At 40.2% G+C, this 27,587-nt stretch overlaps 1 protein-coding gene across 1 annotated transcript in view; it reads right to left on the reverse strand.

Annotated features, from left to right (window-relative positions):
* The window catches only part of MYPN (myopalladin), a 66,122-nt gene that overhangs the window by 33,383 nt on the left and 5,152 nt on the right, over positions 1–27,587 (reverse strand). The window contains exons 2-5 of the mRNA XM_063307551.1: positions 17,578–18,453; positions 7,165–7,340; positions 5,044–5,095; positions 705–867 (exon numbers count right to left, since the gene is read on the reverse strand). Of these exons, the coding sequence (XP_063163621.1) occupies positions 705–867; positions 5,044–5,095; positions 7,165–7,340; positions 17,578–18,452 (1,266 nt within the window). The 5' untranslated portion in view covers position 18,453. The remainder of the gene's footprint in view (positions 1–704; positions 868–5,043; positions 5,096–7,164; positions 7,341–17,577; positions 18,454–27,587) is intronic.

The raw sequence follows: 27,587 nt of genomic DNA on the forward strand, positions 1-27,587 counted from the left end.
GATAGAATGCTACTTCATAATTGGAACAGTTCAGGGCGATATAAAGCTACCTCAGCTATGGGTTCCTAGTCTTTAGTAAGATAAAAATGCAAAGGGTCTGGAGTTGCATCTCTAGCCCTTCCAAATAAAGATAAGCAGAATTGCATAACCAGTTTTCTTTTCATTTTTATAATAAATTATATTCTTATTCTCCCCCCTGCCTTAAATTTATTTATTTGTTTGTTTGTTTGTCAAATTTTATCACTGCCCATCTCCCCCCTAAGGAGGAACTCTGGTCTGATTTACTCTGGTTTGGATACCTTATTTTGGTTTATGTTTTCCCCTTTTCCATACCACAGTGAAAATATATTGTGTTAATGCTTCACCTGAAAACCAAAGATTAAGGATAAAATGCAAATTAACTCGTCTATAGAGCAGCTTCTGCAACATGGTGTCTTTTATGTATGTTAGCCTACCACTGGCTTCCTCAATGGGATGCTCTCCAGATGCAAGTGACTGCCACTGCCAGAATTCTCAGTCAAACATACCAATTGGATGTGCTGGCTTGGAATTCTGAGTCTTGCAGTCCAGTCCTAAATGACTGGATGTCATTTAGAAGATATTCCCTTGAGGCAGATCAGATGACAGCATCACAGCATCACAGCTGCACAAAGCTAGGAGTGCTTTTGTCCCCTTCTGGGAAGCGTCATATTTATTTTTCTTACATGATACACGGGAACTGAGACAGGATGTTTCATCAAAGGTTGTGGTTTAGTGGCTTCTTGATGGGTTGGTGAAGAATTAGCAAGAGGAGGAGGAGGAGGAGGAGGAGCCGGAGGAGGAGCCGGAGGAGGTGCATTTGATGAGGTCTTAGTCTGGTTTTGGTACCTGGGCAAAAGTTGGAAAAAGCCAATTGACAAAAAAGAAAACGATATGAGTTTGTGAAGGCTCAGCCTACCTTTATCCATTGACTCTGAGTGATTTAAAGACTACCTTGATGGATTGGGAAGCTTTGTCATACAATTGACTTTAAAGCCTTCTCAAAGCACCTTTGCCCCAAAGTGTGCCCCCTCCCTTGGGTCCTCACCAAGGATCTTAATTCTTTGCTCTGTGGGGGAAACAGGAATGGAAACAAGTATTTCCTCCAGTTGAGAAATGAAAGATAGTCCATCTGCCCCTGAGGAAGGTAAAAGTAAGGATGCCCTTGAGTTGGACTCAACTCCAGCTGATGGCATCCAGGCCTTCTTCTCAGCAGCAGCATGGCAGTGGTTTGCCCTTGCCTTTTCCCAGGGTGTTTTTTTTTCAACTTCCCAGTCTAGCCCTTCAGCCCCTGGATTTCCGGGCAGTCCCCTCAATGTACTAACCTAAACAATAGAATGTCGATAATTTTTAATCAGCATTGTATAAATGCCATTGTATTGAAACAATAAAATGTATTAAGATTTACAACAGTATAATAAAAAGGAAAACAACAACAAAATACAATAAAAAACAAATTCCCCTAATCTTTGGAGATGTTTTGTTCGAAAGATAATGCATACTTTAGACAAATGTATCTTCCTTTTTCCAAAAGAACTTAACTATTTTTTTTTCAGACAAATGCTAGATCACTGTAGAACAGTGTTTCTGAACCTTGGCAAATATAAGATGTATGGACTTCAACTCCCAGAATTCCCCAGCCAGCTATGGCTGGGGAATTCTGGGAGTTGAAGTCCATACATCCTAAAGTTGCCAAGATTCAGAAACACTGCTGTAGAGCTTGGATAAGAGTACTGATTAAGTTGCCCACTGATCAGTGAGCTTTCGTTATGGAAGGCAACTCTATCAAGATGGTTCCTCTGGGTAGCTTCAACCTCAAGATCACTTTGGAATATTCTAAATGGGGAAGACGTTCCCCAATGAGGGAAAGGGTATAGGATAATCCACTGTGTTCCAACTAATAAGGAGCATATTTGGGGTTTCTAAACATACATCTCATAGATTGCCAATGAAAGAGCATCATGCAGCAGTTCCAAACTACTTTTCTTGCTGGGCATTATTTTAAAAAACAGGCTTCCATTTATAACCCCTCCATTTTTTTAACATCTACAAAGCAGGCATGTGGTTTACAAAATTAAAGTGTCATCTGGTACGCCCAGCCAGAATGAAACATGATTTGCAAAAGAGGCAGTGAAAATGAGCTGTTTGGGGTCCAGGAGTCTGAGGTTGGGCAATTTTCAACTTTGCATGTGTGCTTAAGCTATTTTCCTCCACATATGTTCAACCGGTGTATTTGTAAGTAAATCAATCTGCATGATGGGATCATGGTGTTTGCTGAGCTGAGTTTTCTTCTTGAGAATATTTCATTGTCACCCTAGCTAGCATTGTCAATGCTTTGGCAGAAGGGAGTGGGGTTTGCTGGCTTTTATGTGTGGCAGCTTGTCTTACCTGTCTTGATCAGGGTAGTTGTAGTTTTTGTGCCTGTTCCTAATTGGCTTTCCTAGCTTGGTTGGCCATATTGTTTCCTCTTTGTTTGTTTCTGCCTATTGGGTTGGTCCTCCCTTATCTACCTGTTGATTGCTATGCATGTGATGCTGTGTCCTGGGCTGTTTGCTTCTCTCTTGGGCATCTGTTTGCTTTTTGAACAGTTTCTGTCTATATGAATGGCTGATATTTCCAAATGCTGGGCTTTCAGGAATTCTCTTACATTCGTGGGTTTGTCTTGATCTAAAATGGTTGCAGTTTCCCAGTGGCCTCTGTGTTGTGGAAGAAAGAATTCTCATCCTGTCTGCCAACTGGTGTTCATGCCTGCATTTGTAAGGATTGCCTACCCTAATAGACTCAGACTCACAAGCAGGAACTTAATGATATCTGATTTATTAAAGAATAGTATGCAAATACAGAGAAAGCTGAGAATGAGCAAAAGTGCGCCAAATACAAACTAAAAACCCTCGGCACAAACGTAATCCCTCCCCTCGCCCTGCCGTTGCAAACTCCACCCCCCACCCCCAGGTGCTGGTAACCGTTTCTGCTGATGTCCTGGGAAAGGAACCTTGAACACACGAGATAACCCAAACACATTCCAATCCAGCTGCTAACATATAACAATCCCACGAGATGGAATCCTCCTCCCCTCCCAGACAAAACACACATCAGCCAAATGACGTGCGAAACGTTACGATGTAACGGTAACATTGGAACGGTGAACATGACAGCATTCTGCTACTCTTCTGGCTGCTTGTCCTACACAGTGGCATTCACAGTCCTTGTATTGCATGTTATAAATAATTCCTGTTCTGTCTTCTTTAGTTGTTCGATCTTTGGGTTTACTGAAGATGCTTCGAAGGGGCTACTGCATATGTCATTGTTCATCTCTTGTTAGATCATGGAGGGCTTTATTGATTTGCTTGTCCATTTTTTGTAGTTTAGGACGGTGTATGCTTCTTTTTTGTTCAACAACTGTTGAGCTTTCTGAACATATTGTGCTCTATCCATGTTGACCCTCTTTCTGCCTTCGTCTGCTGAAAGGATGATGATGTTTTGGTCCTTCTGTAGGGTTTTAAGGCTGTTGTTTCTTCTCCTTTAAGGTGGTCCTGTTTCTGTGGCTTTTTGGTCACAAGTACGACTGGCTGTTGTACATATTCTTGGATCTCATTAGGGAGACCAGTTGTTTTGAGCGCTGCTTCGAGCGCTCAGAAACTACCAGATTTCTTCAACTGCCCACAAGCCAATGAAATTCCTCCATATTCTCCACTATTTTAATCTGTATGAGTGGTTATTTGCAGCAATGAGAATACATATGAGTATAGAGATGGCTATATTCAGTCACTGAGAATTAAAAAGAGATTCATTGAAACAGGGAGCTCATTCCCCATTTTTTCCCTACTTACATTTGGGGATTGGAATAAGAACGAACCTTCGCCGGCTAAGTCATTCTTACTGTCTGGGAATAGGAATGGGGAAATATCACATAGCAGTGACTGAACAGACAGCTGCAGAGATCAGATTTTCTCATTTGCCAGAGCAAGACTTGTCACATTTTTGGCAAACATAATACTCATTTTCTTTATATAAAGAATATTGAGGTTTATGTGGTGACAGTTGGATCTTTAGCAACAAGAAAGAGAAACTGTAGTTTAATTGAGATTTAATCCCTTATAATCCTGTCTTTTGAGAATATCTAGGTAGTCTGTTAACATTCGCTTTAGCAGAAAACAGAGACCTCAGTTTCTGTGGCTTCAGTACAACTTCTATTGACTTCAGTGAAGTTTGGGAAAGAGACATTTCTACTTGGCCAGGCCTTTTGAAGGCTTGTATGTTATGGTGGCTGGAATGAAAAGGACTCTTTCAAATGCTGAACAGAAGAGTGAGGAAAATCTTGTCTCCATAAACCTGAAAGTAATAATGTAATGATTCCCTATACTTTCAAACTATTGTAATTGGAGAAGGTGTATTTACAGTCCATAGAAGACAAATATCAATTGAATACCAATCTATGTATTATCGCACCCATTGAACTACCTGTGAAATTATAGTTTGCAGTTGGTATAAATAATTCTCTATTAGTTGTCATCGTCATCATCATCATCATCTATTAAACTTGTATGCCACCCAGCTCTGAACAACACTGTATCCTTAGTTTTGCAAGCCAGTTTCCAAAGGTGGGGGGGGGGAAGGGGAGGGGAAATTATTACTATATGGGCTTTGGTTTTGTAGCCTCACAAGTGATGGCATCTAACCAACCTTGTCTGGATTTGGAAACTAAGCGGTGAATTCCAGGGCCCTACATAGTTGTCTATGAAGTTACCACAGAGATGTCCAAAGGATCTGCTGCATCATTTTCCAAATAAAATTGATCCACCAGTTGCTTTTTGGCCCATTGATAACACATACAGATACATATAACTAGCATTTTGGAATGGATGATATAGACTGGGAAAATGAGGTGGGTGAGAAGTTTACTCCCACCCTTCTGGTTCAATTCCCTATCACCCTACAATTGTTTTTTTTTTAATGTAAAGAATTGGGAGATCTGATCCTAGAATACAAGTGTCCATGAATGTCCCCAATTCATGCAATACTTACCGATCCATTTCTTCTTTGCTGTTGTCACTTTCAGATTCTGAAGATGAGGCCCCTGTGGGAAAGCAAAGATTACTTCCGTGTAGCACCATATTTACTAATTTACTTATTTGAGTGCAACTTAGATTGCCTCACTGATGTTTTCTGTGTATCACAACTGCTTTGTGCAACTACTTTGATTTGTGGGACTGGGTCCTAATATCTTTTCCAAAGGGGACACATTTCTTATAGGGACGTAATTGCTAATGCAAGAGCCATGTGGTGGTGGTTTTACTATAGTATTTTTGGACATGAAGGATGACCACTGGCTCCAACACCCCGTGCCTTTTTGAGACAGGACTTCTTTTTGCACTCTCCATTCCAGTGAAAAGCATATTTAACTACTTTTCCAGTCACAGTTGGGAAAATCTAGCAGTGAACATCGATTGGATTAAAATCGACCATCAGTTATGCTGTAATAGAGAATTTCACTTCTTAGCATAGTTGCTAGGTACAAGCCACATGACATCATGTCCATCATGTTGTCATCACACAAATGCATGAATTATATAATTTGTATGATTATATCATAATGCACATGACATCACTTCTTCCCTGGATTTCCGGGATGTTCAGGCTTCTAAGAGAAATATTTTAAAACTTGCTTGGGATTAGATAATACACTTGTAGGTTGTTGTTAAAAAAGAGTTTTAAAAAATCAGGCAATATAATTGAAACTGGAGGCCTTTCCATGATTGATTAGGCAAATGCTTTTTTTCTATGAATGCTATATAGATAAATACATATGTAAATCAATCTCTCTCTCTCTCTCTCTCTCTCTCTCTATATATATATATATATATATATATATATATATATATATATCTTTATCTATATTGCTTCAGGCATGAATGAAAAGCATGATACCATAAAGACATCATAGTCTAGTGAGTTATTACAGAAATGATGGCAGCGAGTTTTAGCTTCTTCCAAATCGTGCCTGAAACACTGCAAAGAAATCTGTTGACCGTTGACTGTTGACTGTACGTGTGTGTGGGTGTGTGCACACGTGCACATGTGCACATAATCCCCAGATACTAAAATGTTAACTGGTCCAAATTCTGCCCATTAATAAGCCAAGTCTGAATTCTGGTTTTTTTTCCTTTTTCTTTCATAATATTAGTCTCATTACAGTCCTTCACAGAAAGGGCTGAAGGGCTGAAGGACCTGCTTCAGCTCTGTTGGTGGCTGTGATGTAGTTGCTGCTTCATTTGCAAATTGCAATATAGCCATTGGCAATTGGAGGGGCAGTGGGAGACATTTTGAGTTGGTTGAAATCAAATAACAGTGGGATTAATATAGAAATGAAAGAGCAGGGGAGCTTGTTTTATCCATCCTTGTTTTATAGTCAGAAAGTCGACTAGCATTTTCCTTTAAGATTAGCGGTCTCATGCCTATTATAAATAAGAGTAGGTATGCAGTGATCTGTTCTAGCTCTAAGTCTATCCCATAATTTGGCCCTTGAAATATGGCAATGCCTGCCTGAAGTCAGTGGATGGAGCTTTTATCGACCGATTAATAATTCATATTTCTAAGGCCACCCAACTCATCAAGTTAAGTTGCGTTCTTTATTTCTCCACCAGATAGATTAGCACAACGCCCCATACTATTGTGCTTCTGCTGCTCTTATCCCACTTACTTCTCTGGTAGGGTTGTCTCCAACTTCAACTTCCAATATAGGTGTCATCTCTCTCTCTCTCTCTCTTTATCTATCTATCTGTCTATCTATCTATCTATCTATCTATCTATCATCTATCTATCTATCTATCTATCTATCTATCTATCTATCTATCTATCTATCTATCATCTATCTATCTATCTATCTATCTATCTATCAATCATCTATCAATCATCTATCTATCTATCATCTATCTATCTATCTATCTATCTATCAATCATCTATCAATCATCTATCTATCTATCTATCTATCTATCTATCTATCTCAAACTGGCTTCTACTATTAGAAGAACTATTTCAAACTGGCTTCTAATATATATCAATATATTAGAATATATCTATCATCATCTAATATCTAATATCTAATATCTATCATCATCTAATATCAAACTGGCTTCTACTATTACCTTCTACATAAATCTCTGCAGAAGTTGAGTCTGTCCCATAGATGTTAGATGCAAAGCAGGAGTAACGCCCAGTGTCTTCTTCAAAAGCTTCAACAATAATTAGCGAATGCAGCGCTCCTGACTGGATGATGTGAATATAGGGTGAATTTTCAAGTTCTTTCCCTTCACAATACCACCTGAAAAATAAGGCAATCATTTGTCACCGCTTGGAAGATGAATGGGAAGATGTATTGCAACAACAGCAACAACTCTCTAATCGCCCTAAGCAGACTTTCCACCTAAATGAAACTAAAACAAAAGGATGAATAACCTGTTGTATTTAGCTGTAGTTAAAAACAGAGCTGCATTCTGTACAAAATATTTGGATCTTGTTGAACAATGGGAGATGAAACCAGGGTCATATAGTAGTTAGTTTGTTGGAGCAGAACTACAGTATATCAGAGAGTAAATCAACTGTATTTCACATACTTGAATAATACATAAGAACACTGAAGGATATATCTAGAATATATGTATTGCAGCACTGTTTACTGAATTTCTCTGCTTATACAAACAATGGTGAAAATCATAAATGACAGATGAGATACCTTGTATATGAAATCTGGGTGGAGGATTCATCCATATAATTTTTTTAAACTCATATCTATGAATGCTTCAGCAAAGGATCGTTACCTTGTCGTGGTGCTGGAGCTTGAGCACCTCAATGATGCCATGAGCTAAACCGTGAAGGGCCACCCAAGACGGGAAGGTCATGACAGAGAGGTCAGACTAAATGCGATCCCTGGGGAAGGTAATGGCAACCCACCTCAGTATTCTTGCCGTGAAAACTAAATGGATCAGTACAACCAGAGATATGTCGGTATACCATCGGAAGATGAGACCCCCAGGTCGGAAGATGGTCAAAATGCTACTGGGGAGGAACAGAGGATGAGCTCAACTAGCCCCAGACGTGATGACGCAGCTAGCTCAAAGCCGAAAGGACGGCTAGCGGCCGACGGTGCTGGTGGTGAACGGCGAATCCGATGTTCTAAGGATCAACACACCATCGGAACCTGGAATGTAAGATCTATGAGCCAGGGCAAATTGGATGTGGTTATTGGTGAGATGTCAAGATTAAAGATAGACATTCTGGGCGTCAGTGAACTGAAATGGACTGGAATGGGCCACTTCACATCAAATGACCACCAGATCTACTACTGCGGACAAGAGGACCACAGAAGAAATGGAGTAGCCTTCATAATTAATAGTAAAGTGGCTAAAGCAGTGCTTGGATACAACCCCAAAAACGACAGAATGATCTCAATTCGAATTCAGGGCAAGCCATCTAACATCACAGTGATCCAAATATACGCCCCAACCACAAATGCTGAAGAAGCTGAAGTAGAGCAGTTCTATGAGGATCTGCAGCACCTACTGGACAACACGCCTAAAAGAGATGTTATTTTCATCACAGGAGACTGGAATGCTAAGGTGGGCAGTCAAATGACACCTCGAATTACAGGTAAGTATGGCCTAGGAGAACAAAACGAAGCAGGACACAGGCTGATAGAATTTTGCCAAGACAATTCACTCTGCATAACAAACACTCTCTTCCAACAACCTAAGAGACGGCTTTATACATGGACTTCACCAGATGGACAACACCGAAATCAGATTGATTACATCCTTTGCAGCCAAAGGTGGCGGACATCTGTACAGTCGGTAAAAACAAGGCCTGGAGCTGACTGTAGTTCAGATCACGAACTTCTTCTTGCACAATTTAGGATCAGACTAAAGAGATTAGGGAAGACCCACAGATCAGCTAGATATGAGCTCACTAATATTCCTAAGGAATATGCAGTGGAGGTGAAGAATAGATTTAAGGGACTGGACTTAGTAGATAGGGTCCCGGAAGAACTCTGGACAGAAGTTGGCAGCATTGTTCAGGAGGCGGCAACAAAATACATCCCAAAGAAAGAGAAAACCAAGAAGGCAAAATGGCTGTCTGCTGAGACACTAGAAGTAGCCCAAGAAAGAAGGAAAGCAAAAGGCAACAGTGATAGGGGGAGATATGCCCAATTAAATGCAAAATTCCAGAGGTTAGCCAGAAGAGATAAGGAATTATTTTTAAACAAGCAATGTGCGGAAGTGGAAGAAGACAATAGAATAGGAAGGACAAGAGACCTCTTCCAGAAAATTAGAAACATTGGAGGTAAATTCCAGGCAAAAATGGGCATGATCAAAAACAAAGATGGCAAGGACCTAACAGAAGAAGAAGAGATCAAGAAAAGGTGGCAAGAATATACAGAAAACCTGTATAGGAAGGATAACAATATCGGGGATAGCTTTGACAGTGTGGTCGGTGAGCTAGAGCCAGACATCCTGAAGAGTGAGGTTGAGTGGGCCTTAAGAAGCATTGCTAATAACAAGGCAACAGGAGACGACGGCATCCCAGCTGAACTGTTCAAAATCTTGCAAGATGATGCTGTCAAGGTAATGCATGCTATATGCCAGCAAATCTGGAAAACACAAGAATGGCCATCAGACTGGAAAAAATCAACTTATATCCCCATACCAAAAAAGGGAAACACTAAAGAATGTTCAAACTATCGAACAGTGGCACTCATTTCACATGCCAGTAAGGTAATGCTCAAGATCCTGCAAGGTAGACTTCAGCAGTTCATGGAGCGAGAATTGCCAGACGTACAAGCTGGGTTTAGAAAAGGCAGAGGAACTAGAGACCAAATTGCCAATATCCGCTGGATAATGGAAAAAGCCAGGGAGTTTCAGAAAAACATCTATTTCTGTTTTATTGACTATTCTAAAGCCTTTGACTGTGTGGACCATAACAAATTGTGGCAAGTTCTTAGTGGTATGGGGATACCAAGTCATCTTGTCTGCCTCCTGAAGAATTTGTATAACGACCAAGTAGCAACAGTAAGAACAGACCACGGAACAACAGACTGGTTTAAGATTGGGAAAGGAGTACGGCAGGGCTGTATACTCTCACCCTACCTATTCAACTTGTATGCAGAACACATCATGCGACAAGCTGGCCTTGAGGAATCCAAGGCTGGAGTTAAAATCTCTGGAAGAAACATTAACAATCTCAGATATGCAGATGATACCACTTTGATGGCTGAAAGTGAAGAGGAACTGAGGAGCCTTATGATGAAGGTGAAAGAAGAAAGTGCAAAAGCTGGTTTGCAGCTAAACCTCAAAAAAACCAAGATTATGGCAACCAGCTTGATTGATAACTGGCAAATAGAGGGAGAAAATGTAGAAGCAGTGAAAGACTTTGTATTCCTAGGTGCAAAGATTACTGCAGATGCTGACTGCAGTCAGGAAATCAGAAGACGCTTAATCCTTGGAAGAAGAGCAATGACCAATCTTGATAAAATAGTTAAGAGCAGAGACATCACACTGACAACAAAGGCCCGCATAGTTAAAGCAATGGTGTTCCCCGTAGTAACATATGGCTGCGAGAGCTGGACCATAAGGAAGGCTGAGCGAAGGAAGATCGATGCTTTTGAACTGTGGTGTTGGAGGAAAATTCTGAGAGTGCCTTGGACTGCAAGAAGATCCAACCAGTCCATCCTCCAGGAAATAAAGCCAGACTGCTCACTTGAGGGAATGATATTAAAGGCAAAACTGAAATACTTTGGCCACATAATGAGAAGACGGGACACCCTGGAGAAGATGCTGATGCTGGGGAGAGTGGAGGGCAAAAGGAAGAGGGGCCGACCAAGGGCAAGATGGATGGATGATATTCTAGAGGTGACGGACTCGTCCCTGGGGGAGCTGGGGGTGTTGACGACCGACAGGAAGCTCTGGCGTGGGCTGGTCCATGAAGTCACGAAGAGTCGGAAGCGACTAAACGAATAAACAACATCTATGAATGACTCCACACTGTAATTTGAAAACTAAGGAAAAACAAGTTTTTTTCCAATCTGACATTGATTCCGATTCCTATATTTTGCTGGACATCTAGATGGCACTAGAATTATTTAATTTTTGAGTTTGATTGTGCATTTCTCCATTAACTGTCCACCTAGTTCAAGCTAAAACAACCAATCAATGTTTAAAGCAGTTGATATAACTTGTGAGCATTATTGCCAGCTGTCTTATACTGAGATTTACTTGCATGTTGGGGAAACTGATCAAATCAGTGGTCTACCTGTTCCATCGCTGGCTGTAGTTTTCCAAGGATTCAGATAGATACCCATACCCCCTTTACATGAGGTTCTTTAGGGGGGGAATGGAAATATTTGAAACTAGTATCTGCTATATCAAAATGGTCATACTTGGTGATGGGTCAGGAATGGCTTGTTGGCAGTCATTGTGGTGGAGCAGCTGGTCACTTCTTTATTCTTTCACACTCACGTGTGGACCATACAAAGTCATATTTGCTTTTGGATTATTGGGATCTGTGAATCTCACTTTTATGGCATGTTAACCAAGGTTTTTAGCTTAATGTTTTTATGAACCACACCAATAGGTTTGTTCAACCATTGTTAAAACATTATGACCTAACACAATGAATGAATTTAGCCATTGATGACATCCTTAACAGAACTGGGTTAAAAATACTGACTTCTAAAGGAAAAAGTAAACACTTGACTTCTGGGGGTTTACCTAAGCTTTATGAGAAGATGGGATGTTTTGGTCTTAGCGATATTTTTTATAGTTTTGCTTATGTTGCTCATATCTTGTTGATACACTATTGTTTGTTGATCTGAATAATTAAGAAATTCATTTTTTTCCCCTAAGGAGGGCCCAAACGAGAATGTACTCTCAGGGAAGATAATAAATCTTGGACCATGTGTACACATTATGATGTCATCTAGGTGTTTTTAACTACAATCCCTATTGCCTCCAGCCAGCTTGGCCAATCAGGAGGAGTTGTAGGAAGTGCAGCCCAAAACATCAGGAAGGCTCTAAGTTCCTTCACTCTTTCCTAAACACCGAACCTGGCCCTGGAAGTTGATCAAAGGGTTACCTATAAATAATATAGGAAAAATGTGCAGAAAGAGACCCCCTCCTTTCATAATAGTAGAATCTGATAAAACAAAAAACGAGCATTAAATTATTGGATTTTCACAGAATGGTAATGGCCATTCCTCTAAAAGATGGTTTAGGCTAAAATGGTGATGGACAATTTATCAATAGTTATTCAACTTCAGCGGAACTTCTGTATTCAGAAGCAGTACGACAGAAAATACAAATTGCTGAAAAGACATTTGATTAAAGTAGTTGTCACTCCTGCAGTGCTTGTGGGCATGTTGGAAGTACCTGGCTAGTCCCCTCTGGCACCAAGATACTGTACAATAGGGACACTTGACCAAGTAAGGCAGTTTCTATATCCTTTTGTACTCTGGGATGGATGTCAATTTCTGCTGCAAGTGAGTTGGCCAATACCCTTAGCTCCAAGTGAAATTAAGGGGAAATTCACAAGGCTCCTCCATCTTCAACTTTTCATGTCCTTCATGTGGATAATGAAACAAGGAAAAAAATGTATTCACTTGCATACACCGTCATGCAGGGAAATCTCAGGTGTCTATTCAGGAATGCATAGCATCCAGGCGTTTTCAAATACGTAACTGTGATAATATAAAGAGCCACACAGTGCCTGCTTTTTAAGCATGAATTGCCTTCCCTCTTTATCTCCTCTGTTTATCATCGATATTGTCAAAGATAATTTCAGATAAAACAAATTTAATAAGTTAAAAACAGTAGCAATTTGCTTTTTCCTCCCTCCTCCTACAGGTAGATAAATGTTGTAGGACAGCCATATGCAAATTTAAGAATAAATCCACACACTATCGATTTCAATGAGCAAAATAGGACCTCTCTGTTGGAGTAGATTTCAGTTGGTATCCCTGCACAACAAAATGTTTGTCCAACTATTTAACATATTTAAAAATAAATCTTGTGGGTTGGCAGAGCAGCAAATAGTGTGTCGTTAGGGTTAGGCCTGGAAAATATGCTCTTTTAAGCTTTCCCACCTTCATCCTAGGCCATTTTTTTCTGTTTCCTGTAATAGTAGGCAGGGGAACAAAATGAATTGGTCCTCCCTCCCTCCCTCCGGCATACTATCAGGGGTGTGTGTGTTTGTTTAAATAAATTAATGGACATGGTCTTGTTCCCTTACTTCTTTCTGGTCTCTCTCCCTCCTCATTTCTTCCTCTTTCACTAACTGGCAACAATGGGACTGTACTTAAAATAAAATGTATATGTGAGGACACGGAGGCTGCTGATGTGAAGACCTGGAAGCTCCTCACAATGTACAGAGGCTTCCACCTCAAGTCCAACATCCAGAGACTGTACACCAGCTGGAGAGAGGGCAGATGGGGTCTGGTGAGTGTCAAAGCCCCTGTCCTGGATGAGATCCAGAGCATCCAGGAGTACATCAGTAAGATGGAACCTAAGATGAGCTGTTGAGAGAATGCCTGAGGCAGCAGCAGACATGGAAGGAAGATCAAGCAGAGCAAGCGCCATGGCAAGACAAGACCTTGCATGGGATGTACCATTGACAGATAGCTGAGGTGGCTGACCTTAGAAAATCCTACCAGTGGCTGGAAAGGGCTGGACTAAAAGACAGCACTGAGGCACTGATCATAGCAGCTCAAGAACAAGCACTAAGCACCAGATCCATAGAAGCAGGGGTCTACCACACTAGGCAGGACCCAAGGTGCAGACTGTGCAGAGAGGCCTCAGAGACAGTCCAACACATAGTGGCAGGGTGTAAGATGCAGGCAGGAACAGCATACATTGAACAGCACAACCAAGTAGCTGGCATTGTGTACAGGAACATCTGCACAGTGTATGGGCTAGAGCCTCTGAAGTCCAGATGGGAGATTCCATAGAAGGTTGTGGAGACTGACAGGGCTAAGATCCTGTGGGACTTCCAGATCCAGACAGACAGGCAGGTACTGGCCAATCAACTGGACATTGTAGTAATAGACAAGGACCAGAAGACAGTGGTGGTAATAGATGTAACAGTGCCAAGCAACAGCAACATCAGGAAGAAGGAGTATGAAAAGCTGGAGAGGTACCAGGGCCTGAAGGAGGAACTGGAGAGGATGTGGAAAGGGAAGGCCAAAGTGGTCCCAGTGGTGGTAGGGGCACTTGGGGCTGTGACCCCAAGCTGACAGAGTGGCTCCAACAGATCCCAGGAACAACATCAGAGCTCTCTGTCCAGAAGAGTGCAGTGCTAGGAACAGCTAAGCTACTGCGCAGAACCCTCAGACTCCCAGGCCTCTGGTAGAGGACCTGAGGTTGAGGAAGACACATACCGCCCATAGGGGTAAGAAGGGTTTTTTTTTTAAAAGAAATTGGAAGGGTCTCTGCAGGGGGAGTCAAAAAATCAAGATGGTGTCCCAAGTCCTTTGGAGTTGGGTGGCTTACAATTCAAATAAATAAATAATAAATAAAAATATTAACCATGTGATCAAAGCCCTGCCACACATAAAAAGAGAGAGTTTTGATCATATAATTGCAGCTGCCATCCTGAATTTTTTGAACCCCCCTAGATGTCCCTCTACTATAGTGTAAAGCTCCTATCTTACCCTTGATCTTCATTTCCAGAGACCCCCTTAGAATCTCCACCTCTAATTTCTGTAAAGAGTTTTATTGTTAACTCCTTTTCTGCACTTTAATATGGGGACATTATTGGTGAGAAGCACCTGGATCTCTGCCCCAAATTCCTGCCTTAACAACGGAAGATCAGGATGAAATAAAATGGGCAGGGTTTTGGCTCATTCTTAATTTGCACCATTCACAAGAAGTGGGAAACTTGCTGTAATCAGAGGGTTGTACTTGTTTTTGATATATACACAACTATTTTTCATAAGAAACGAAATCCCAATAGTCATATAAGTAATGAATCAGAGATGATGATGCGCCATTTTGACAGGCTGCATTGATCTGTGTATCCTCCCTTGAGTTAATGCAGCTAACATTTCTATCAGTCTTTTGTCTTACTGATGCTGCGTTGCCAGACTGGGAAAATAATTAAGTCAGTGTGATTAGTTACCTGGAGTAATGTTCTGGTTAAAAGAAAAAAAAATGTCTGTGGCATCTAGCAACCCTACTATGAATGAATTTGCCTCATGTGTAGTCAAAACTTTGGTTCACATAGTTTATTATAGCAGTTGTCCAGAAGCAATGCTAATTTTACCAGAATTCTGAACCAGCACTGCCATTGGATCAAAACATCTGGAAAGTGCTATGTTGGGAAAGACCATGGTAGCTGTCCAACATGTCAAGAAGTAGTTCTCAAACATGATATCACAAGTCTTGTATCTGGGATGCTATATAAATAGATGCATATATTTCGCTCTCTCTTCACCTTTGACTATACACCTTCCCCAGCATGCCAGATCAATAAGACGATGGAATGATTAAGAGTGATAACGTTTGAAGTATATAATATTTAATAATCAGTTAAAAATTGTTTTTTAATTTTGGTTTCTTAATAGTTATATTGCACATTGCTAGAATGCAGTCTTTGCCACAGAAAAGAAGCATAGATTTTTTTTGAAAAGTCATTTGATTTAGCTAAAGACCCATATTGTCCATCTATGAAACAACAGTTCTACATACATTGTTTCACTCCACTGAACACATCTGATGTCAAACCCCACAGCCAATTTTGCCTTGAACGTCACTCCATCAACTTGTTTGATGAAGCTTCAAAAGAGGATTAAATCTTTAATTAAATTTGCAGGGAGAAAAATAGACATAATCAACAGAGCATATCTTTATTAAATGTTAGCAACTAGGTATATATTGTAGGATATGCAGAAGGAGAATCATGACCTTTGTGGGGTTTTGGATAACTGATTTTTGGATAACTGATTTTTTTCTGGAAAATTTAATTTGTGAAAATTAAAATTTAAATTCTGACAAAGCAAGATTAGATTGCCCATCTCACAGTTACTGAATATGTCAGAAAGGGCCATTGTAGAAAATACATTACTTAGCTGTTGTTTAGAAGACCTTGAATTCTCTTGACACAGGATAACTGCAGTTGCAAAGCTACAATAAATTAATTAGCAAAGGTGCATTAAGTAGCTTGGAAAAAATGGAGCTATGTGTAACTAGAGGTGACAAGTACAGTCTGGCTCACTTAAAACCAATGAAGGAAATGTGTGAGCTATTAAACTGGTCTTACTAAGTTACAAGCTAATTCTCCATCTCTTCTGTTCAGTGGGCCATTTATGGAGTAGTAATACTGCATTCGTGGCAGTCCTACTGGAAGTACCTAGTGAAAATGCTTTAGGGGAGTATTATCCATGTAACTGAGTTGGAGAAACTTTATTATGATCTTAGTGTAACTGATCATAATCAGTGTTAATTAGGTCACAGGATTTCTTTTCAAGGATTGCAGAATTCCAGGGCTTTACTAAAAAGCATAAATCTGGCTTTTCCCTCTTAAGACTAGAAGGAGCAATGGCAAAAGATGGGAGAATTGTAAATGGAAAACAGCAATTTGTGGTTAGGGTACATCATTAAGCTGGTCTTAACCTTTTGCAGATTGGGCTCCAAAGATGGCAGGAAACAAATCCCCAGTAGTGACATGGACAATACAGTATGCATCTACTTGGGGCAGAGGTTTCATGGGCATCTGTGGGGTGTGTGTGTGTGTATCAAAAAAGTCAGGATAGCAGCTACAATTGCACAATTAAAGCCCCATCCCTTTAAACATGCATTGCATCTGCAATGCCCAACAAAGAGGGTGGAGCTTTGATCATTAGTCACAATGGACATCTTGATTTCTTTAAACCATCTTATGGATGCCCCTATAGGGGTGGGAGAACATTTTCAATCATTTTCCCTTTTTCTGGAAGGTTTTAAGAATGGGAATGGGGAGAGGGAGGTTGCTGCAAGGCAAACTGCTTCCATTTCCACTGTAAACACCCCAAATGATTTCAAAATGGGCTACATTTGCCAAGAAATTTGGATGCAAAATGGGTGAATTTCCACTGTATATTTTCAGATTCAGCAGGGGATAGGGGGGGGTTTAAGGTTTGTCTCCCGCTCTCCTTTCCGCTGTTTTTGTTGAAAAAGAACATCACACTGTTGAAAAAGAGCCTTTTTGCCATCAAGCCTTCACAGAATGATCTCAGAATGCTGGGGGAAATGAAAGTCATGTGGGGTTGGGGACCGCCCATCATCACCTTAAAAACAAAGGTGTGTAGTGAGTGTTTTGCTCAAAGGCTTGCAAAAATTGGAGACAGCAGTAATTGAGATATAGTTAGTAAGTAATCTCTTCCTTTCTAATCATCCCAAGAGGAATAAGTATTGAAACAGGATTGTCTATGAGCAATGGTGGGGTCCTAGTAGGGAACTGACAAAATGTTGAGGGTACTTTACTACAGTAACCCATTCTATGAAGACTTAATTACATAAACAAAATAGGGACATGTTTACCTGATTTCAGGTGTTGGTATTCCTACCACAATGCAGTCCAACTGCACTTTGGTTCCTTCAGAGACCTCCCTGCTTTTCAGTTTTTGAGTAAAATGTGGTGGTTGACCTATAGGCTCCTCAGAATAAAAAGGTGCAGCTGATGACTCTGTGGTTAATTCTGGATTTTCTAATTTATGGACAGCTTCCACATCTGCCTGTTGAGGATAATCTGGGTTTTCCAGTGAAGGCTGAGTTTTATCTAACTCTTGAGATATTGGAATACAAGGCCTTTCCCTGTTTTCAGATAAATTGGCAAAATCAGGACTAAAGTCTTGGTTGGCCTTATGCTTAGATTCAAGTTTGCTCTTGTAGTTTTTGCATGTCCTGGGCCTGATTCTTTTTGAATTGTGTGCTTTGAAAAGAGAAGAAAGCTCCTCAATAAAATCGGCAGCCTTGCTGTGCAACTCCTTCTTTGATTCTGCCTCTGACCCAAAAGGCTGCTTCTTTGGACTGTTGCCTGAAGTTGGTGAAGCTGTAGATTGACGCTGCTGTTTGTTTGAAACCGTATTTTCAGAGTTTTTCAACTCAGAGGGTAAAAACACATGGACCTGTGGTTCTTCTTGCGTGTTCTCAAGTGATTCTTGATTGATAGCTTGTCTGGCCAAGTTCACACTTTCATCTAGCTCTTCTTGGCTCAAAAAGGCAGAAAGGTCTGGAAGTTCATCTTGGCCAGTTACCTCATCTGAAGCCCTGGAAGTATACTCAGAATGGAAAGAATGCAGAGAAGATTCTGATCTACTTCTTTCACTATTACCTTGATGGTTGTTTTCAGCTAAATAGCTCTCTCTCAGAAGTTGAGTTATTGAAGTTGAAGTTTCAGAAGTATTGTCTTGCATGCTGTTAACAAAGAGTACAAATAGGACCATAACCTCATAAAATGTACACTTTTCTAGCACTGAATTAAAGAAAGGGACAGGGGTGTTTCTACTGTTGACTTCCCCAACCTAGAACTTTCCAGATTTGTACTGTAGACTTCCCCAACCAACAACTTTTATTAGTCCCAGCCTGAGAATGATGGAAGTTATATCCAACAAATCTTGAGATATCAGGGTGGGGAAAGCTGTTCTACTGGGATTGCTGATCAGATATAAAATTCCTGTCTTGCATCAGATTTAACTGTTATCCTATATGGCCAGCATCACTATTATTTGGAAGTACTCTAACTTCCTTATAATAATTTGGTGGCTTAAAGTAAATTTGGCTGCACAGAGTGGTACCTTTAGCCATTCTACATTAGAATTTGTTCTATGTACTCATTCATTTACCTTATCCAGATTCATCCTTCATCCATCTAGTCCTGCATTGTCTGCTTGGAGCTGCTGTACATCAGAAAGAGGCATTTACTTGCCCTGCAACATGAGATTCTTTTAATCTGAGAGCTGGGGCTTGATTTACCATATGTACAATGATAGAATTATGCCCTACCTAATGAAGATTCTGCCAGTAACCCTATGGCCATTCTTAGCAGCAAGTGTTCATACCTGAATGCATTATTCATATATGACATGCAAGCACATTTACCTAAATAGATGTGCATAATCAAAAAGAGGTAGCTGGAATTCAGTATTTTACCATACCTTGATGACAGTTTGACAGGGATGAGAAATGCTAGGTACAATTACCCAGGAACTAATTGGTTGATCACCCCTGCTTTGTATAAGGAGGTCTGAAATCCCTGCACATTCAATTGTTCTTTGTTTGAAGAAATTTTCTCAGTGGAATTGTGCCCTATCATCTCTTCCATTGATTTCTATAAGAGTAGTCCACTTTTCAACATATTTTTTGCTTTCAACTTATCTCAGAATTGTATACATTTAATGTAGATGTTCATATAGAAAATCTTAGGAAAACCTGATTTTGGATAAATATAGTCCAGTAAGATCTGCAGGATTGACCAGAGGTATTTTGCTCTCAAAGGGAATGACACACCATTTTAGCAGAATTATTTCCAGAATTGAGATGAGATAATATCCTGTGCTAGCTAAGGGGTCCTGGAGAGACAGCAGAGCACACACAGTACACTCCTACTCATCAACAGTGGCTGTTCCAGGTGACTTCTTCACTGTATCTAATCTTAGGGTGAACAGTGGATGACTCTACACTCAGCACTGACATTTAAGGACACTGCTTAACTTAGTCACAGAAGTCTGTTAAGGTAGTTATTGGTTATGGGCAAAATGATACACCTCTGTTTAGGACAGAGTTGGGACCAGACAGGATTTGAGTTTTCTTTTTAACCTGCAGGCCTCAAAAGTCCACAGAGTATCACCAGATAATGGATATTATCTGAGTTGGCAAGAAGAGGGAATGTATCACTTTCTTTTCCTGCTGCAGTCTTGAGAAAAAGTTCAGGCTAATATGTGCATTAGAAAGAATTGTCTAATTGATTTTGAGGACAAAGAAGTTCAAAAGTTCATTGTCCACAGTATGGATAGAAACTGTTAGGGTCAGTCATCAGGGACATCCATGGGGGGTGGTGTGTGTAAAAAAAAGCCAAAATAGGGGCCATGATACTACAACTGAAACCCCTTCCCTTTTAATGTGCATTGCAATACATGCAGAAAAAAAGGAAGGGTTTCAGCCTTGAAGTTATGGCCACTGCACTGGCCTTTTTTGATTCCCCTCATTGATGTACCTCATGGTTGGTTTGACCCTCAGTTGATGTTTTAGCTTTCAACACCCCATCCCGTCCATCCCTGCTAGACACGAAGTGGCACTAATTGTAATATCGTGTGCAGTTTTTGTCTTAGAACTTCTGAATGTCATTCAAGGCAACTTCATAAAAATAATACAATTAATTCAGGCACAATGCCCTTGAGCGTGCCAAAGAGGACCAAGCTGGTGAATGTGGCAAAGTAGCAGCTGGTTTATACAAAGTGGGGCGCTGCAGGAGAAATTTTGACCAGCTCTCCTGTACGGATGACTCTTGAAACAGCTGGTGGTTCAGTGAAAAGCAGCCAGCTGGGCTCTTAGGTATGGATTCATCATTATGTTAAGTATACATCTCAGAAAAAATATATATTTTAAGAAAAGAGTGTGTACTAAAGAGCTACAAAATAACTCAGCAGGATGGTGGATAACAAGTGTGTGTGTTTTTATCTGGTCCAGGTAAAAAGCATCTATGCCAAAGTTTGCAGCTGGAGACAAGAGCAAATTGTTAATTTTCTGCATTTTTAGAATTGTTTATTTTGTTGCTCTCACTATCATGCTCTTTGGTGAAACTGATTTAAGTTCTTCAAGCATGGCCAAAATATGTGAGCCGAGGCCAAAACGTGCCGAGTACACAGACTAGCGGCAATGATGCTTCCAAGGGTATCTACGGGGAGGGGATGAAAAAAAGGTCAAGATGGTGGCCATGCCCGTATGATTGGAGAAACATGCAAAAAAGGACAGGGCTTTGATCACATGGTTGTGGCTACCATCTTCACTTTGTTTTATCCTTTCCCTGCAGACACTCCTGGATGCTTCTCAAAAGACTGTCAATAAAGTATTTCTAGATACTTTTGGCCTGGGGTGATGAAACAAGCTTTTTTGATAAAAGCAAGAAACCGTTTGGACACATGGGATACAAGAAGATGAAGATTCCCTCAGGTCAAGCTTGCAGTGACTGCGTGGACATCATCACGCAAGATGATGATGGTCTCTACTTTGGGAGTATGTTTTTCAATTTCTCAGTCTATCCCCCAGCCCTGGAACTCCATGGTGGTCTCATTTGTAACTAGTCCCTCCTTGCTTAGCTTGTAAACCTAGTCCAGGTCATCGGCCAGGTGCCATATCTGCTGAGCTAGGAATGTGGCAAATAAGGCCACAAGTGGGCGAAATTTTCATAAGTAACAACAAGCTCAGCTGACCTGGAGTTTGTTAAAAAGCAAATGATAAAAGTTAGGATTCAGCTAAGAGAGGTAAAGATCTCTTCCATTTTAATGACAAAAGTTCAAATCAAATCAAATCATTTATTACAGATCAGAGACCCAGATTAAATAACTGTTTTTAATTTTTAATTGACTAACTTATTCCAAACCGCTCAGAGTCCTTCTTTGGGGGAGATGGGCAGTAGTATAAATTTGAGAAATAAATAAAATAAATAAATAAAGCTTACTAAATAAAACCTACAGATTAGAGCTACAAAACAGAACATACAAAATTATACCAGGCATACAGGATAAAAAATGTACAGTCATGCTTGCACTATTTTGCTATCAGCAATATTCAAGTTTTACAAGCTGCAAAAACAAACTTTGCAATGGCAAGAGTCGTGTTGGGGTCCTTCTCTGCCAGTAAAAATTGAACATAAAAGTGGAAGTGGGGTTAGAAGAGGCATCAGTAGCTCTTTACATACAGTATGTCTCTATAGAGGTTACAGTGCCACAGAATATGAATTCGTTTTTCACTGTTACTATCTTTACCAGGGCAGAGCCTTTCTGCATATGGAATTTTACACAATTTTACCAAATAATGTGAATGCTTTCCAAGATTTATTGTTTGCAAGTTGATCTAGATACAATGCTGCTTTGAAGTGTGCATTGCTATGGTCCAAGTGACCATAGCAATCAAGGCCAATAGACCTTATACAATAAACTTTCATACCTCTATGCATGTATACTCATCACTTTTCCTCTACAGAGCCTCAGAATGCATTCTCCTCCAGCCTTATCCTTCTTAAGATCTTGTGAGGGAGGTTGAGTTATGAAGTGATTGGCCCAAACTCATCCAATGAATTTTATCTGTGAATGGAGATGTGAATCTGAGTCTCCCTGGTTCTAGTTCAATGCTTCAAATCAGCTTCTGGAGCAGTTGTATTCCATTCACATCATCTTCAGCCACGTAGGTTCCACAGCTCTCGAGTGACTAGGTAGCAGAAGGCCCTGAAATCACTACACTGGCTCAAGAGTGTTTTTTTGGTTCAATTCAAACACTTAAAACAAACAAACAAAAAACCACTCTAGTATTAGGATTGCCAACCAATTTTTTTTAAAAAGAGTTAATTAAGCATCTTCCATTCTAATGATGAAACTGATAATTGTAAATACATTTATACACTATAGAATCTATACAGTAATATAGTTTTGGAAATGCTGAAGGAATTATAAATGAATCTACAAAGTGATGATTCTTGTTTGATATAACTTTAATCCGTATTTAAGTAACACATCAGAATCAAAATGGTCCTTCACATTAAACAGATGTGCCCCATACTGGGTAAAGTTTGGTGATTACAATTAGCTTTGATTGATTAATAAACAAAAATCAATCACTCTCACTAATCAAAATTTGGGTTAATCAAATGAAAGTTTAACTAGGCCGATAAGTGTAAATATCTCAAAAACTTTCAAGACATTCAGTCATAAGGGCTACCAAGCTTCCCAGGGTTGTTCCATACAGCCAGCCCATCATTATACCTCAAATCCTTTTCACCAGTTTCTTAACAGCCCTCAGCTGACCTCATTCCAGCTGCTGAGAAATGTAGATGTAGGTGTAGAAACAGACCCCCTCCAGGCTGACCAATGGGGGAGCAGAACAATTGACATCTAGCTAAGGTCTTTCATCCTCTCCTTGCCGTATTCACATTTGTGATGGATAACAGAAGAGTAGGACACTATGGACACATATGCCTAAGCCACTTCTATCCTCTATTGAGGGTGCCTGGGGAGAGAACACTATGCTGTTATGGCAGCTTAGCACCTGCAGGGAGGGAGAGCCAGGGAGCCAGGGGACGTAGTGAGGCAAGGATTCCCATGAGTGGGAAACTGCCCACCCCCGAGCTCTGTGGAGCTCAGAGCTTGCAGCTGAGCCAGATGTAAGTTAGCTGAGCCTTTCTACTGAGATCACGGGTCACAGCATCAATCTGAACCAGAGTCAATGCCTGCATTTAAGAAGTGAGGCTTAATGTGATCCCATGGAGGCTACATAGCAGAGTTTCTCAATCTCAGCAACTTTAAGATGTATGGACTTCAATTTCTTGGGTCTCATCCCATTTTTTCAAAAAGATTCCTGATTTTTCAACTAATTGCTGAGAAGCACCAGTGGATGCTTGGGGGGGGGGGACAGTGGGGTACAACTTATATTGGGATTCAATGTATTGTATCCTAAAGCTTTTTCTCTTGAAAATTCTTCAAGTTTTTCCAGATGGATGTCTCTTAAAGCATCTCAAGAGTAGGATTATAAACATATGAGATGCAGTTGTTCCATCTTTCAGTGTCTGTGTGTGGTGTTGTGTGCTAGTGTTTGTTGATGGACAGAACTAAGAGAGAAAAACGATGGCAAAAGACCAGAGGATTATTAGTAAAAGACCCCAGAATCCAGATCCTCCACCAACCCCCTGTGAATGCGAGCTGATCTGGGTGACCAGATTGCCCCAGAATTAGTAGAGTCTACTAACTATTTCTCAAGGGCAGGAATGCATGATGGCCTTCACCTACCCCCAGCCCACCAGGAAGGCAACTTCTCTCTGTTGTTTCCTGCTACACATCAAAAGTAGAGTTTTCTGACTTGTGCCATTACAAGTGAGGCTGTCTGGTTCACCTGCTGTACTTCAAACATTGCCACTCAGTTTGCCCACTGTATATTGGGCAACAACACCTCTCCCCTCCTCCAGGTCACTACTCATGGCCCTCCATGGTCATTTGTTCCCAGGCTGCTGGGCCTCCTGCTTCTTTTGGAAGAGATCTCAACCAGTGAAGCTCTGGGGTTTTGTTTTGTTTTATTGGTGAACTTTTTTTTTACAAGTTCACAGTGAAAGACTAAGCTTTCTTTTTCTTTTTCCAAAGTCATTGACAGAAAGTGAAAGGATGGTTCTCCCCATCCAAAAGCCAGCTGAATTTGACAAGAGTTCTGCTGGTTTACATTTCTAGCTCAGTTGAGAGGAACAATGATAAAATGGTGGAATTTTCTTTTATCTTTTTCTTTTTACCACTCCACTGGTGGCATACCAGTAAGGAAGGTGTCACCTGTGGGTGGGAGGGAGTCAGTGGAGTGTGGCTCACACCAAAGTTCTGACAAGGGAAACCACCTATCCTCAAAGACTGCCCAAAGAAGTGATGGGTGTTTGTTTTCCAGCATGGGCAGAAGTGTTTTTCTATCCATTTTATCCAACATATTAAACATATGTCCCAATCATAACATTAATGTTCCTAAGGGAGGGGTTTTCTACATCATGCTCAGCCAGAGTATAGTATGTTGACTGTTGACCCTAGTATGTTTAGTTGTGTCACCAGTCAATGATGGTTTATTCAATAACAGCACAGGAACCTGATGATTTTCTTCAGGTTTAGAAATAGAAACTGCTTCCCCTGAGTCACATCAACTATTATGTGAAGACCCAGCTCTCTGGAAAAGGCTCTAATGCTAGGAAAGGTAGAAGGAAAGAGATGAAGAGGACAAGCAGCAGCAAGGTGGATGGACTCAGTTACAGTGGCAATGGGGGCACCATTGGAAGACCTGGAAGATGAGGTCAAAGAAAGATTATCATGGAGAGATAGCCATGGAGGAAATCTATCAATGTGGTCACAAGGAGTTGAAAATGACTTGATGGCAAATCAATCAATCGATCAATCAGTCAAACAAACAAACAATCAATATATTATTTCCAGCATCAAAAGGAGGAGTCTGGGATCACTATCAGGAAGAATGCTGTTTTATTTATGCTCACTTGTGGGCTTCATAGAAGTATCTATCTTCTAGAAATATCTTCCAGAAATATCTTCTATAAGTATTCTATCTAAGATAGAAGTATCTATCACCTAGAAGTATCTATTTGGTCACTATAGAAAGAGAATTTTGAACTAGATAATCCACAGGATCACCTAATGTTGTTATATTCTTAATTGAATTCTAAGGTTGTTATGTTCTTAATTGAGTTCTATCCACTTAGAATCTGTCAAAATTTGCAATGATAGATTTACAATTTAAATCTTAACTGGAAGTATTTTTATTTAGGAGAGACAAGCTAATATCCCAGAATAAATTTTGGCCTGGGCTGTTACTTTCTTTTTCTGTAGTTCTAGGCCACCCATAACAGCTGGAAGCCCAGCAAGACATTGTTAGGTAGTGAGTAGCATGGGGACTAGGCTCGCACAAATTTTGTAAATCTAGTTCATGCTAAACACTAAGGAACACTTGCCAATACCACACATGAGTGGAGGAATCTACCCAGAATTGCTGTGAAATATTCTTCTGCCTGCCTTCTCCAACCCAGTGACCTTCAGATGTAGATGGACTGCAGTTCTCATCTCCCATAGTGGAGTAATGAGACTGCAATCAAAGCCATCTGGATGACACTAGGTGGAAAAGTTACAGGGTTTTCTTGGAAGCCATGCCTTTATTTAAAGGATTTTAGTGAGATGAGCTTCAATGCAAATTCTTGGCTCAAGTTAGCAGCAGAATGAGCAACACAGTCCTTTTGGACTAAGGGATCATTAGCTGGTATCACATTCTACTTGTGATGGTTTTGCTAACCATCCCAAACCAAGACTCTCACTGAGTCCAAAACATTGCTGACTCATTTGTGATCAGTTAGAACCCCCGGATCTTTTTACCCAGAATTACACCCAGGCATTAATCTTTTTCTAAAAGTATACATTTGATTTTGTCCTCCTTCTTTAGTCAATATTCAGCGTAACAGTTCCTCTAAATCAGCCCTCTGATGTTCCAAGAAAATTTTGTTTTAGCGTATACAGTCCTTCTCAAAATAGCATCCAGCTGATTTTCAGAGAATACCCCCAAGTTCTGCCTAGACCAATAACTGAATGCTAATATTTTAATGTAATTCTTAACCAATTACATTTTTAGAAGATAAAGGATGAGGAACAAACATGCAAATTAAGCCATTCAAGTCCTCCTTTTTACTATAAAAGAAAGAGCCCTTCTTAACTCTCCCCCATCAATCAAATATTCTTAGCTTTCGGTAGATTATACAACATTCCAATACATTTCCAAAACTGAATCTGCTGTTCCAACACAAGCATCTTGAGAATATTCCACAACCTGTGAGCAGTATAAGGGGTGGAGGCAAGAGGGCAGGCCCGTTCTCTGGTGGCCCTCTAGTTCTGAATCCCTTCTCCTGGAGGTGCTTGCAGCACCCTCTTTCCTGGTGTTCTACAAATAAATAACTTTATTCAGTGGTGCTTTTAAGCCTATTTAATTATTATGGGTGCCCCTTTTGGGTGGGTTGATCAGTTTTACTATGTTATCTTTTATATAACTGCTTTGTTGTACACTTGCTAAGGTTTTCAAAGAGGGGCAGGGTACAAAAATGGTTGAACAAATAAATAAATTTTATAAGGTCCTTTTTAAATTTCTGAAATAAGTCCTAATATAACAAAAGAGAATTGAGAGCCCAAACTGAGCTTTAAAGGGTGCCCTTTACATTTAAAAAATACAGCATTTATTTACAAAAATAAATGCTTTATTTTTTATTAAAAGCTTATTCACCCTTGGAATAAACCATCTTTCCCCAGCTTGAAGTCTTCAAAATATGCTGGCCATTCTAGCTAGGAATTTTGGGAGCTATAATCCCAATTTTGTAATATCGATTTAGGAATGTCAAGAAGAATTTGACATGGAATTCACTTTAGTTGCCTAGATGTGTGGTGTCAACCTTATTCTTAGATATAATCACTAAATAGTCTGCATGTTAAATTACAAAGCATTGGCTTGCTATGATTTATTCTTAACTCTTACTGACTTCCTATTTATTTCCAAACAGTGCTGTGATTTAGAAAAGTCATTGACCTAGATTAAGGGCAGGCTTCCCCACTTTTTTGAAACAGGGGAAGTAATGCTACTACTACTAATAATAGTACTATTTATCCCAAATGAGGGGATCCCACTCATCCTGTATGGATTTTCAAATATAAGTGCTTTTGGGTTTAAGTTTCATTGCTCTTAACTGTGCAATCTATATACAAGGCTTGTTAAATCACAAATAAATCCACTGTGTTTACTGGATTCTTCAGAGAATGGGGACAAAATTA

Source organism: Candoia aspera, chromosome 6, assembly GCF_035149785.1.
Source record: "Candoia aspera isolate rCanAsp1 chromosome 6, rCanAsp1.hap2, whole genome shotgun sequence".
Taxonomy (NCBI): Eukaryota; Metazoa; Chordata; class Lepidosauria; order Squamata; family Boidae; genus Candoia; species Candoia aspera.